At 48.0% G+C, this 13,284-nt stretch overlaps 1 protein-coding gene across 1 annotated transcript; it reads right to left on the bottom strand.

Annotated features, from left to right (window-relative positions):
- Positions 1-4,201: 4,201 nt before the first annotated feature.
- Positions 4,202-12,735, bottom strand: LOC107205380 (extracellular tyrosine-protein kinase PKDCC-like). Its single transcript, XM_015629701.2, has 7 exons — positions 12,214-12,735; positions 11,912-12,034; positions 9,490-9,761; positions 8,277-8,356; positions 8,078-8,182; positions 6,430-6,606; positions 4,202-5,068 (listed from the first exon to the last, which is right to left on the bottom strand). The coding sequence occupies exons 1-7, from the start codon at positions 12,733-12,735 to the stop codon at positions 4,965-4,967; spliced, it is 1,383 nt and encodes a 460-aa protein (XP_015485187.1). The 3' UTR covers positions 4,202-4,964.
- Between the last annotated feature and the right edge of the window lie 549 nt (positions 12,736-13,284).

Genomic DNA, 13,284 nt, shown 5'->3' with positions numbered 1-13,284 from the left:
AGCTAAGCCAGGAACCGGCCCGGCCCGGACAGGGCTCGGGACAAGCCCCCCGCAGGCCCCATCTCCCGGCCGGGAGATGCAGCAGGCCCAGCCCGGCCCCCGCCCGGCCGCATGGCCGGGCAGAGAGCGAGAGGCCGGACTTCTGCTACCTTTCACCTCCAGGAAACAAAGAGAACTCCGAGAGTTCTGGTTTTACACTTTAAGGTAAAGTTCACAAGTTGATCTCACTTTTCAATAGCCTAAACTGCTGTCAATTCTTGGAAATGACTGATAATTAGTCAAGAAGAAGAACTCCCATCAACCATCAGCACTTCTAACTTCTCCTCTTTCTTCAGCTTTGCTTTAAAAGTAAAGCTACCCTATGACAAGGCATTAGGTATAGATTTGAGCTTGAGGGAGAACAGTGGCTGTGGGCCTTGGGAGAGGGTGAGGATAAGGCAGTTGTGGCAGTGGGTGTGCTGAAGGGACGTAACTTTGTGCCCAGAAGGTCCAAGCACATGAATTTCTTAAAATACTGTCAGCATCTCCATCTCCTCCACAACCATGCCAAGAAGTCTTCTCTAGCAGTAAATCCAGCACTTTTGCTATGCTGGGTTGGCCAGCTAGGCAGGCTGAGGCTCTGAAGGCCCTAAAGCACAAGCCCTTGCCTGGAGCTCTCCCACAGAGCCAGGAGCTGAATTCCAAGCAGAGGAGCCTGACAGCTGCTCCCTTCAGCTATCACTCACCCTTGATACACCCAGACCTGTTTGATGTAATCATACATTTTCCCATTAGCCAAGAACTATAGCTCAGGGAATATCCACCGTCCTGGACCAAGTACTTACTGCAGAGAAGGCAGAGGGGCTCACAGTTCCCTCTCATAAAATTCTCTTCTGTGAATTTTCCCATATCCACATTGCTGGTGGTGACACGTTGGTACACTGGGACAATGGAACCAAGGGGAAAGGTTGCTCCAAGTACTACAGTTAGCAAGAATGGTCCACTCTGAAGTCCTACCAATCCATCACAAGGGGCTATTCTGGATACTGGAGTTACTCTTCACTGATTCCTCAAACTGGAGCCCAAACCCAGCTGTTTCAACCCAGTAGGACCAAAGTGCTCTGACTTGTAGCCACAAAGTGCAGTGCTTGGTACACCAATATATAGGTGCCCTTAAAGAAATCAGTGTTAATCCAGATGTGTGATTTGGGCCTCCAGCTGACTGCGACAGATTCCTCTTTTCTTTCTCCAAACTGATTTGAAATTTCATCTGAATGTTGTTTAGAGCATCAAAGTTTGCAGAGTATGCCATGTCAAAATAGAGGTTTGACACTCCTTGGTACTTGAACCCTGCCTGATGCACCAGGAGTTTATTTTTTATTACTGGGCTCTGTCTCCCCCACTTTGCTTTTCAATCTGTCGTGAGGTCACTGGTCATGTAAACGTCTGTGCAAACATACTGAACATGAGTAATACAGCATCTGTTGCTATTTATTAAACTGTGGTTTATATCTCTGGAGTTCATGGTATAATCCTTCATAGATGTGGCTTTATCTCTGTTATTACAGTATGGAATTAATTAAGAATATTAAAGTTTGTGTCTAAAAAAAATTATATTCCTAACTTTTATCTACAGAGGCTGCATTTTCATGTCCATTTTCTCCTAGAGGCAGCATCCTTTGGGAAGATGTGATAGACACATTTAGGTAAATATTATTCCTCCAGCACACATGGTTTCCATTGTAATTGATCCCCTGCTGTTTCCTTCCAAGCACTTTCCTCTGCTACATATTCGACAATGGTGGCTGAAATACTGATCAGCGATAGCAGAGACAAATTGAATCCAGCAACCAGGAGTTTTAAGGGCAGTAAATGTTTATACCTGAGTTTTTATGTGCTGTAGTTACTGAAATACAGTTTTTAGGCATGCACTGAAATTTTCAGTGGCATTGATAGTCTAAAGCTGCTTAAGCCAGTTATAATTTAGGAAAAGGATAGAATGAATAAAGGCTGACTGAGTGAGATGGGGCATAAAGATAGTACACTACAGAGCAGCCACATGGGCCCAAAAGCTGTATAGAAGATACTTCCTCCTGTAGCCACCCCTCAGGGCTTGGAACAGCTTGGGTACTTCACACAGACCTGGCACAGAAGCTGCACCTGAGCCACATCTGAGCTGCCTGAAACTTGGGGGTCACAAGCTACAGTCTAGCAGAGAAATAACCCCATGTGCTTTTAAACTGGCACATTTTAGCCCTAGGTAAAAGTTTCTCAGCAGACAATAACAGCAAGAAGCTGGGAAAAAGGAGGGTGGGAATTGCTTTTACCTGTGACTATGTTTCCTCAAATGCATGTCAAACTACAGCCCTAGATGTGGCAGGGTGCGAAAACACTTTTCATCACCCAGGATTCACTGGGCACCACTGGGCTGCAGTGGATGTCACCCCAAATCAGACTGAAGCTGGCATGCTCACAAGTGACATGAAGAGCTGCCCAGCGCATGCACCAGCATATTTGTGGCAAATTCTGAGTCTCTAGCACATGAAGAGCATTGGTTATAAAGGTACACTTGTGCCCTGGCTACTTCTGTGCCAGCCAGATGAATGTGCTCATGAGGTACTAAAAATGTGCTTACTCCTTTGCACAGGAGGAGCAAGTAGGGTGATCCCTACCTTTGTAGTCTAAAGGTCCTACAAAAGCCATCTGATGTGGCAACAGCAGATCAGCATTGTAATTCTTTAAAGCCTAGCTTCCCTTTTTATTTATTTTTTTATTATTATTATTGCTTGTTAATCACATTGTGCTCAGAACTTTCAAGACATGATCAGGGGTCTCTGCTCCCAGGGCCTAACTACAGGTCTGATGCTGGAAGCTGGATTTTTACAGTGACACTGGCATTCCCTGCACCTTCACCATTTACCGAGGGGATGCACGTGATGGGCAGCAACCCTACAATGACAGAAAAACCTGCCACATGAATGAAGCATCACACAACTAAAATACACAGTCTTCTTTCCACCAGGGCAAATTTTTAAGATGGTAAGGTCTTTCTAACACAAACTGGAACCACTTCAAGTTTTGAATTCTAATTCCTTCGTCTAAAAAATGACCCCAGGTTGGCCCTTGCCAGGCCTTGCTTTGGGGGAAGTACTTCTGATGTGTATCTCAGGAGGCAGAGAGATAGGGAATGAACTCCCATTACCTCTTGCTGATGTAGAGCAGAGCAGATGTCTGAAGCCCTGCTCAGTGGGGTCGATGTAAAACAATAGCAGACCCCTGGCAGGACCTTCCCTTCAACTTCCACAGGACCTGCTGGAGAGAGGGATCTGTCCCTGACCATTTAAAAAGCCTTGCTGTCACAAAGCCTGCAGCAGTGTGGTCCTCACAAGAGCCTTCTTGTTGTGCTAACTAGGAATTGTCACTAATTGATATCACTATTGGAGTGTCCAGCCCCAGAGTAAGCAGCAGGGGTTACAGTGCATGAGAAAGCCACCATGCAGAGGCATTGCTGCAGGTTAATTGAGCACAAAAGAGCTGAAAGGTGTACTCCTGTGCCAGGAAACACGGGGAGAGACCATGGAAAACACAGCACGACTCCAGGCAAGAGCTCCAGCCACTTCAGTCCAGGAGTGCCCCAGCTGCTGCAAGGCCCCACACTGAAATGGCGACACCCTTGCTGCCCTGGTCCCAAAACTGTAATTTCCGATGTGGGGTAAGCAGAAAACAACGTGGCATCACACAGAGGCTGTAGTGAGGCTTTCCTGCACAAAGTCAGGGACCTTCCCTAGGAGTCATGAGGTCAGTGGTGATTTAGGCTTTCCCAACAGTTCTGCAGAACAGGTACTGGATGGTCACTGCTCCCAGGGACTCCCAGCTGTGGCACATTACACTGCCATCTCTTAGTCTGAAATTATACTAACCCTAGCTATTTTTCAGAGGCCACATCTACCATTTTAGCAAAGGGCAGTTGCAGGAGGCTCTTGGGACCACACTGTCTCCTCCACACTCAGGAACCTGCAAGTACAGCCACAGTGTCCTTCAAGACCCAAGTGTCCGAGTGGGCTCAGGAACATTCACATGCTGCTTGGAGCACTCACAGGTTGGCCTCAGGAGTGGGTAACGATGTTAGGTGAGATGAAGGTAGGAAACACTGGCGTTTCTTCATTTGGTTACAGTAAAAACTTAGGCAGTTTAAGAAAAAAAAACACTTTTCACAGCATGCTTATTATAAACAGTCATTCTTTATCATACAAAGTAACACCTTACATATAAATTATTTGAATGTCTTGCTCTTTCATGGAAAGTAACAGAGAAAAACCTTCAAGGTTGATACATGGGAGCTGGTATTAGAAATCACATAGGATCCACCCCATATCCTACATCCAAACACACAGATATTTGGATCCAGTGTTGACCTATCCACCACTTCCCTCCCCTGCACTGGAAGGAACTGAATCAGGACCCTCCTTGGAGAACCACCCCCATCATCAACCTCCGGTTATGGATCCCAACCCCGCAACCTTGGCCTCATCGCTGAAATCCAGTCCTTTACACTTGCAGTAGTAAGAAAACCCAGTTAGTAGCTGCAGAAAGAGCTGTTGCCTTCTCCAAAGTGCATTATCTGTAGGTTTTTGGAGGTGATTGAAATAACTAAGCCTACCCAAGCTGGATCCCTTGCAGCTATTTCTATTTCTTGGCTGAAAAGCTGGCCAAAGCAGCAAAGCTAAGTATTGCACAGTCTAGCAACATTTGACTAAAACTGAGACCATTTATGTGGAACAGCAGTGTGGGAACGGAAAAGAAGCTAGCGGAGCAGCAATTAAAAATTTGAGCTTTGATCAAGGAGACAGCAGCATTTGACTCTATCTGAGATGGCAGGGAGATCCCATTCCAAAGCAAAATAAAATATGTCATTCTTTCCAGCAGATGAAATTCTCCCCAGCGGTTTGTTCCTCCCAGGATCATTTCATGTGATCTCATTGTCTTTAAAGTCTTTTCCCTGAGGAAGCCGAACGTTTAATATAGACTACAGCGTTTGTATCCGGTATTAAATCAGTCCAGCTACTCTGAAATGAGGCGAGTGGGCGTCCTGGGAAGGAAATAAAAACACAAGTTTAATAGAGGAGAGAGGTTCACCTTGACCCATGCTATTTATTGCAAAAGGCACAGGAACACACTGCTTGCTCAACAGAGGGTCACTCTGCCCTGCCATAGATGTGTTTTACACTCCCAGCAAACTCCAGATGCTCAGAGTGCGCACAAGGAATGCATCACCCAACCCCAGAGGCTTTTACATCTTGCTTTGCTTTACCAAGAAGCCCTAGGAGAGACCAATGCCTTCCCACAGCTCTCATTAACCAAGCTGGCAAACTTAGGCACTCGGCATCTCAGCCACACACTTCTGGCATCTTTGGCTGCAAAGATGAGCCATGAAACTGCAAGGAAGAAAAATGCCAGGAAGGGAAACACTAAGGACCTCAGGCATGGTGCAGGATGTCAGGGATCAGCACCCTAGCAAGGCACTGCAGAAAGGGTCCCACGTGCTTCTCCTGCCTCCTCGCTGTGGTTTCAAGGAGGATTCCTTCTGGGCAGGCACTACACACAGCACTAACAGCTGCCCTGTGAGGAAGCCAGATGTGCTGTGTTAGGCACAACTCACACAGTCCATTGCTGGTGTGAAACTTGGTGGCTCAAAGAGATTTATGCTGCATCCATGTAAGCACTCTTATGTAACTAGTTCACCACATGCCAATTGCACACAAGCCCACAGAAAAGCTGCGTTTTTGGTAGTTTGGGGTTTTTCTGAAATGTCATGTGAGCTGACAAAACATGATTCTTCAGCACCATTGTGGGTGAAAACACTCATTTACCTCATTTAGTGTTTTACTTCAAGAAACAATTTAGACCATGCTTGAAGTGTCAGCTAAATAAGATAATTAAAAATAATTCTGAAAACATGCTAACTGTAAGAGGCTATAATCAGAGCTAATTACAGGGACATTTTGGAAATCCCTTGGCTTGGGGCTTTAGTTTTGATAAAGGGGATAACAACTTGTAAGCTATGATTCTTTTAATTATAACAATAGTAACCACCTTCTTTTACACAGCTTCTTTCATCTCTAAAAACTCCACAGCTTTGCAAACCGTACATACCACAGGGATTGTTTAGCCTAACACCAAAGTGGAGCCATCTCTGCAAGAAATGAGTAAGTGTTTAACAATACTTGGCATTCCTGGGTAAAATCTGTAGAGGAGAAAAGGTGCAGAGGGAGAACACAATTGCTCCTGTGTCTCTTTACAAACACTGGGGATTTCTGGATGCCCACAGTGGCAGCCATCTGAGCCCAAGAATAAGGAAGGCAGCTTTTATATGTGGCTGTAGACTCAAGGCACGATGGAGGAAGGCGGCAGCAGCACGTGGCAGCACCCTGCCACACTGCCCGAGCTCACCTGTCCACGTCCTGTGCTGGGTGACGATAAAGCTTTGACACTGCAGCTGGGAGTTACAAATGGCAGCGGCTTCCTCGGCGCTGTGAATGGACAGCAGGCAGCCCAGGTGGCTGTAGGAGGGCCAGCACTTGTAGTCCTCTCCTTCCACTGTGCGGAAACCCTTCAGGGAGATGTAGTCTGGGGACAGAAAGAGAGTGTCTAGGGAAACATTCCATGGACACTTTCAGAGAGTACTTAGGCTACACACCTGATCAGTGAGAATCTTAAAAGAATTGCAACAGTGACAGACTGAACTGACCTACCAAGGTGGAGAGGAGAGGAGCTGCAAAGTTGAAAGAAACCCAAATCTTGCCCTTTGGTTCTGCAGTGGAGCAGTGCACAGCAATTCCCCCTCAGATGCAGGAGAGGGGTCAGAGGTCTCAAGGGTGAAGGGAGGGGGTGCCACCGCAGGGGTGGGTAAGAGGAGGAGGCTGCTGTGCAAAGCCACAGGCCCTCCATGTTTCCCCTGGAGAAGCCAACCTCAAATAGCCTCTCCTACACCCCAGCCTCAACAGAAGCAGCTCGTCACAGATCCAGCTCCAAGCTACACGGGGCACAAACTGACCCACCCATCATGGTGCCACTCAGAGAAACAGGAGCTTGAGGAACCCCAGTGGGGCAAAGGGAGGCCAGATGCTGCTCCTGACAAGGAGACCTGACAAAAGACCTGACAAGCCTGAGCAGGTGCTGTTCAGGCTATTGTTCACTGACTGCTAAGAGTCTCTCCTCACCTTCCCACACCTCTAGGATGGTGATCATGTTGGCACAGCACGAAGCCAACAGACGGGTGTTGTTGGAAAATACCAGTAATTCCTGCTAAAGCTGCTGGTCCTTCCATGCAAATGATCAGATATCTTTGTTCATAACAGTGCAAATTATAGTTCTTTCATATGTAAAGAGATTTCCTTCTGCAAGCCACCATCACCCACCACCTCATGTGAATACTTAGGAAAATGCAAGCCACAGTAAACACTGGATTTTTGAAACTTCCTTTTGATCAGCCTCATCTCTACCACTGAATGGGTCCTTTTCAGAGGAATGTACCTCATAAAGGCACATTTATCCATCCACAGGTCCAATAGAATGATCTTCAGAGAAAAAGAACTTGGAGGGCACCAAGGCTCTAAGTACCCTGCCACACTTATCTCGGTGCTGTTGCCTCCCCACTCTATGTTTCCATAATAACCTGCCAGCAGACAGAAACCACACAGGGAAATGAGAAGTTTGAATATCAGCCCAGAAGAATGACCTGTTGGTCCAAAGGATAAGGATATCCCAAGACAAAAGTCACTCAGTTTGCTGAGTACTTGGCCAAGCACATTCCCTTGAAATACTGATGTTCATTATGAGAAGAGTATGTAGAAACAGTGCAAACACAAGTCCATGCCGATTGTCTGCAATGCTTTTACTTTGCAAAGCAATACAATCATGCATAGCTCCCATGGAAAAAAAAACAAACAAGAAAACCCTGCTCAAAAAAAGGACACTTTTGGGGCTTTTTCTAGTGACTATAAACTGCCTAAATGTATGGGAGATCAGAATTTGACCAGTTACCAAGTGCCTCACTCCCTCAGTAGTTACTTTACTTATAGCATTCAAAATCAACTACCTTTTAAAAGAAGAGGTCTTTTCTGCAGATAGAGCCCAGATTTGTACAGATGTAAAACCTTTTCAAAAGCTCTCAGTGTTTCATTTATTCCGTATCGTAAATCACCTATATTTAAGGAAAAAGATGACAAAGATAAGCAATTCCACAAAATACCATTTAGAGACTTCTAATAAAGAAGTTTATGAATATCAGCTGATACCTGTTGCATTCAGAATATCACTCAAAAGGGGCCGCAAAGTTGGTGGTGCAGAATGTGGCAAAAGATAGGTGAAAAAATACCTGCAAAAGAATCCCACAGGCTGATTATAATACAGTGCCTTCATTTCCCTGGTGATTAAGTTGTCTACATTTTCCCGTGACTTGATTATCCATATGCAACTAGTAAGTCTGCTTTGGTTATAAAGTTATGTTTGAGCACATCTTGGTGCCCCAGATGGTTCCTGTGAGTTGGGCTGAAAGCCTGGTCCTTGCTGCATTAAATCTACCTTGCAAAGCTTCATGCAATAAAGCTTCCCTTCATTCCCCTGGGCCATTTTTGTATACTAAGCAATGTATTTCCCACCAAAAAAAACCAAACTAAACCAAAACAAAAAACCTGTATAAAAGAAAACTCATACAAAATCTTTCTCTTGCCCTGAAAAGGTTTGACCTTCTTATTGCCTCCAAAAAAAGTCAGGATGATTCATCTCCTGACCCTTCCACAAAATTCCTGTTCTAGGGAACAAGTGCACAAGAAACAAGTACCACTGCAAGGCTGCAATAATCTATGCAGGGATTTGCCCTTTAGCACTGAATCCTGGAAATCCAGGCTCTCTTACTAAGTCCTTCTGGATAAATATCCAGCTGCCAAGGCTTCCTGCCAAGCATCAAAGATGACCTGCCAAGCATCAGTGGTGATCAAAAGCCCCTGCATTTTCAGCTGATGGCCTACACAAAGTGCAGCAGCAGCCTCAGCCCCTTGCCTGTAACCTGCTCCATTGCTCTTCCACAGGAGCCCATAGGGAGATTTGGAGGTGAAGGGAAGGGCTGGCCAGCCTGTTCCCAACAACAGGGACTCCAAGCTGGTGGGGTTTTGCTGCTAGCCTGCACTGCCACTGCTTTCAGCAAGCACAGCCCATGCATGTCAAACACCAGGGCTTGTTTGGCAAACAGCAAATTTACAGGTACAAGCTCTGGGGCAAATTTTTAGAGGGCGTTGGGGAAAGGGAGCAGCAGAAGAAAGATGCCTTCATTCTCACCAGACAAAAAGTACACTATTTTCCTGCCTTATAAGGAAAATGACTTGCTTCAAAGTGATCCTTAACTACCCTTTGACAGAGGTGAGGGGAATCACTGCATGGAAGGTGCTAGAGGCTACATGGTACGGCGTCAGCTCAACCATCCCAGATCTTCCCCCATGCAGCGGGACATACCGATACGCATTGAACAGATTCTTCTTTTCATTCATGCCTTCGCATTTCCCAACCACGGAGCATTTGAGAGGGAAACTTTTGGTAGGGAAGTCGAGTGTGCAGTCATTATCTTCCTTGCAAGACAGCTCCTCGGTGCTGGCATCATCCATGTCTGTCACTTTTAGGTTTCCATCCACCATAACAAACTGCCTTGGCTGGAAATCCAAGAGGACTATTGAACCCAGGGGGGAATGTGCCAAGTAAAACAGCAGTTTCACAAGACTCAGGCAAATCTGAGGAAGAGAAGATGAATATGCATGGAAAAAAGACCAGATGAAAAACAGCTATTAAATTGGAAGTAGAACAAAGGGGAGGGCATTCAATTAAATTAAAAGGGAAAAAAAGCATATAGAATTTAAAAGGTAATTATATGTATGCTACAAAATTTATTATCAACATTGCCACAGGATTTGACTGGTAAGTAGTTTAGCAACATTTTTTAAAAATGTGTGTACACAAAAAGAGACATTTGCAGTTATAAGAACTAGAAGAGAAAGCTGTGAGGAAAACAATAGCAGCCTTCATGTTTCAGGAGTTATATTGATTTGCCAGCTGAAATCAGAAGGGTTTTTCCCAGTCTGGCATAAAATTAATAGATTCCCCTCCCTTCCCCCATGCTGCTCAATACAGACTGAGGCTCCATGGTCATTAATACCACATTCATGCCTTGCTGCATCACTCAGCAGTATGAATTTGGGCACACAGTCATGCTTCTGAAGAATTAGTGAAGGCTTGCAATGTATTTATGGCCAGCTTTTTTGTTTTTATGACAACCTTCTGGCAGCAGGGAAAGGCCAGACAATACCTCACCCAGCAGAAAGCTTGGTAAATTATTTTTAAACAAACTAGAGCTAGAGAAGTGCATTTATACTGCACCAGCACTTTGCTCAAGTAGCTTTTTTCAGCAGTTTTCATTCAGTATCAGGAGCCCTGGCATCAGACAAAGTGTATCCTCAGCTAGGTGTGCCAGGCAGCCCCACGTCACCCCTCGACACTGCCGATAGCGATCTGTGCAGGCACGAGGGTTTTTTCCCTTGGAACAGCTCGCACAATCCCTGGTATCTGATGTGGCTCATCACAGGGGAATCCCATATGTTTAGACACCCTAATTAGGAAACAGGACTAGACAGTGCCAGTGTAAATTCTGAATTGTCTTCTGCAGTCAAGAGATTATTAAAATCTCTAACGCCACCATACCAAACTTTACCACCAGCTAATCCAGCATTGTGGGTTTCTTACTTTGGCATGTTTTAGAAGATGAGGTGCTAGGAAAGCTACATAGAAGCCAGTACAGAGCTGAAGAAAGTAAAACTCCCCAAGCCATGAGAATTGCACTGGGGAAGCTCTGATGCTATTTTAACTTGCTTAGTGAAGCAATCATAAGAATCCCAGCTTCGCGTCCCACAGCTGAGCGAGCAGTTGCCACACTCCCCCTCTGGCTCAGATGGTGAGGCTTCCCTTCAATGTTAAGGACCACATGCAGACAGACATTTTATTTTAGGACTTCTGCTGTGCTTTTATTTGCCCAAAGCATTTCTTGCTGACACTAAGATACACTTGCTTTTTTTACATGTTGCTTTTTTTCCTCCTGGCACCCAAACAAGTAGTATTGAACCCCCAACTGAGCCCTTGAGGCAAACTGTTAAACAAACTATAACCAAAGTAAATGCCATGCCACAAGTCATCTATATTCCTGGAGAGCATATGGGTCCCTATGCAGGATGCCTAGAAGATGAGACAGATCTCACTAGAAGGGCTGCAGACCTTCCTAGCACCTACAGCAGGAGGAAAGCAGTTTAGTAGTGATTTTACTACAGCAATTCCTAAAGAGGCCAAAATCAGACACACCACACAAACACATGGTGAGGGTCGGCTTGCTCAGCTTGTTGCCTAGAACAGGTAGCACACAGCAAACTACAGACTCGGAGCATGCTGAGGTGGCTTTCCTAAGTCAGGTTAGGGTTGCTGAGAGGCATCCTGACCAAAGCCCTTCTGCATATATATATATATATACACACACATATATATATATATGTATGTATGTATATAGGCCATATAGAGGCAAAACTAACGTTATCGTGTAACAGATGTTATTAACCACCGCCTCAGCACCGAGTACGATTTTGCGTCTATCTCCTCCCACCTAAAGTTGTAACACCGCTCTATGGAGAAAGAAATTAACCGTGAGACACCAAGCTAGGGCCGTGTTAATGTGATTTTAAAGGCATGCAAAAGAAACGATTTACAGACAATTTGCGGGAATCAAAGAGAGTGTCGGCAGGGGAATCCCGTTTGCCCCAGCGGTCATCACCGGCTCTTCGCCGATTTTCCCAGTTTGTGGTCTAAAAGCGACTGATAAAACTCCTTCGCTTTGTTTTCTTACTTTAAATCTTTCCTCCCAGGGGGTCTGCAGGAGCTGAATCATCTCCAGCGGGGATCCCAGCTCCAGCATGGCTGTGACCCTCAGCTCAGCATCTCCGCTGTTGTCATAGCACTGGCCGTGCAGCTGTGGGAAAGTAGAAGCCGCGGTCGGGGCGATGTCGCTGCCAATGCCGGCAGATCTCGGCCGCCGGGGGACAGCGTGGGCACCGCGGGCGGACCGGCTCAGCCCCGGCAACAATTCCCGCTCCCCGCCGTGCCGAGGCAGCGCCTCCCGCAGCCCCCGCCAAGGCGCGCCCGCCCTACCTTCACGATGCCGGGGTGCTGCAGGCGCCGCAGCAGCGTCACCTCCTTGAGCAGCTTGTAGGCGGCCAGGCGGCGGCAGCCGGCCGGGGCCCCGTACCGCTGCACGCACCGCCGCACCTCCCGGCCCGCCCCGTGCACCGACTTGAGGGCCACGGTGCCTCCGCCCGCCAGCGCCGCCCGCGCCACCACCTTGGTGAAGCCCCAGCCCAGCACGCTGACCGCCGTCGCCCGGTGCAGGTCGCCGCAGCCCAGCCCTCCCGTGGCCGCCGCCTCCCCGCCGCCCGCCACCGCCTCCAGCCGCCGCAGATCGCGCCGCCTCTGCCGCAGCTCCTCCCGCAAGCCCGGCGGCAGCAGGAGCGGCGGCGAGGAGCCCGGCTGCTCCTGGCCACTGCCACCGCCACCGCCGCGGCCGGGCGGCAGCGCCAGCAGTGCCAGCAGTGCCAGCAGCGCCAGGGCCGGCAGCGCCAGCAGCGCGGCCGCGCTCAGCCGAGCTCCGCGCCTTGCCCGCCCCGCCACCGCCATGGAGAGCGGGGCTGCCCCGCCGCTCTGCCGCCGCTCTGCCGCCGCGCTCCGCCGCGCCGGGGAAGCCGAGCGCCGCCGAGGGGGCGGGCCGGGCTCCCGGAGCCCCCACCCCGCCGGCCCGGCCCGGCCCCGCACGGGACAGCGGCGGCACGGACCGCCCAGAGAGGGGAGGCGGCGGCGCAGCCCGGGTGCTTCTGGAGGAGGTGGCCCGGGGTGGGAACCGGAGCTGCCGGGTGCGAACGGCGCAACCCCCAGACACCTGCCCACCCTCCAGAGGCTGCTGTTTATAGCAGAACACGCGGATTGCACGGGTGTGAATTTCGCCAGCCCGGTTAGAGGGTACCGCAGATTACGGCCGAGGGATGCACGGCGCGTTAGAATCGGAGATAAACGGGATATCACGTTTCCCTGTCGCTTAAAACTCTCAGATTAGGTTTCTAGAAAGAGCAATCACTAGCCGTTTCTCTTATTAGAAGGATTAACTCCGTTAGGCTGAATCAGCGATACACTCCGTAAGCGTGGAATTGGAATTTTCTTCAGGGGGAAAAA

Source organism: Parus major, chromosome 5 (assembly GCF_001522545.3).
Source record: "Parus major isolate Abel chromosome 5, Parus_major1.1, whole genome shotgun sequence".
Classification (NCBI taxonomy): domain Eukaryota; kingdom Metazoa; phylum Chordata; class Aves; order Passeriformes; family Paridae; genus Parus; species Parus major.
This window is presented reverse-complemented; position numbering and strand designations above follow the sequence as displayed.

Coding starts and splice junctions, on each gene's coding strand:
- LOC107205380 (XM_015629701.2), bottom strand. CDS start 12,735: ATGGCGGTGGCGGGGCGGGCAAGGCGCGGAGCTCGGCTGAGCGCGGCC. Junction 12,035..12,213: donor AGCACCCCGGCATCGTGAAG/GTAGGGCGGGCG, acceptor ACTTTCCCACAG/CTGCACGGCCAGTGCTATGA. Junction 8,183..8,276: donor TGATATTCTGAATGCAACAG/GTATCAGCTGAT, acceptor CCTTAAATATAG/GTGATTTACGATACGGAATA.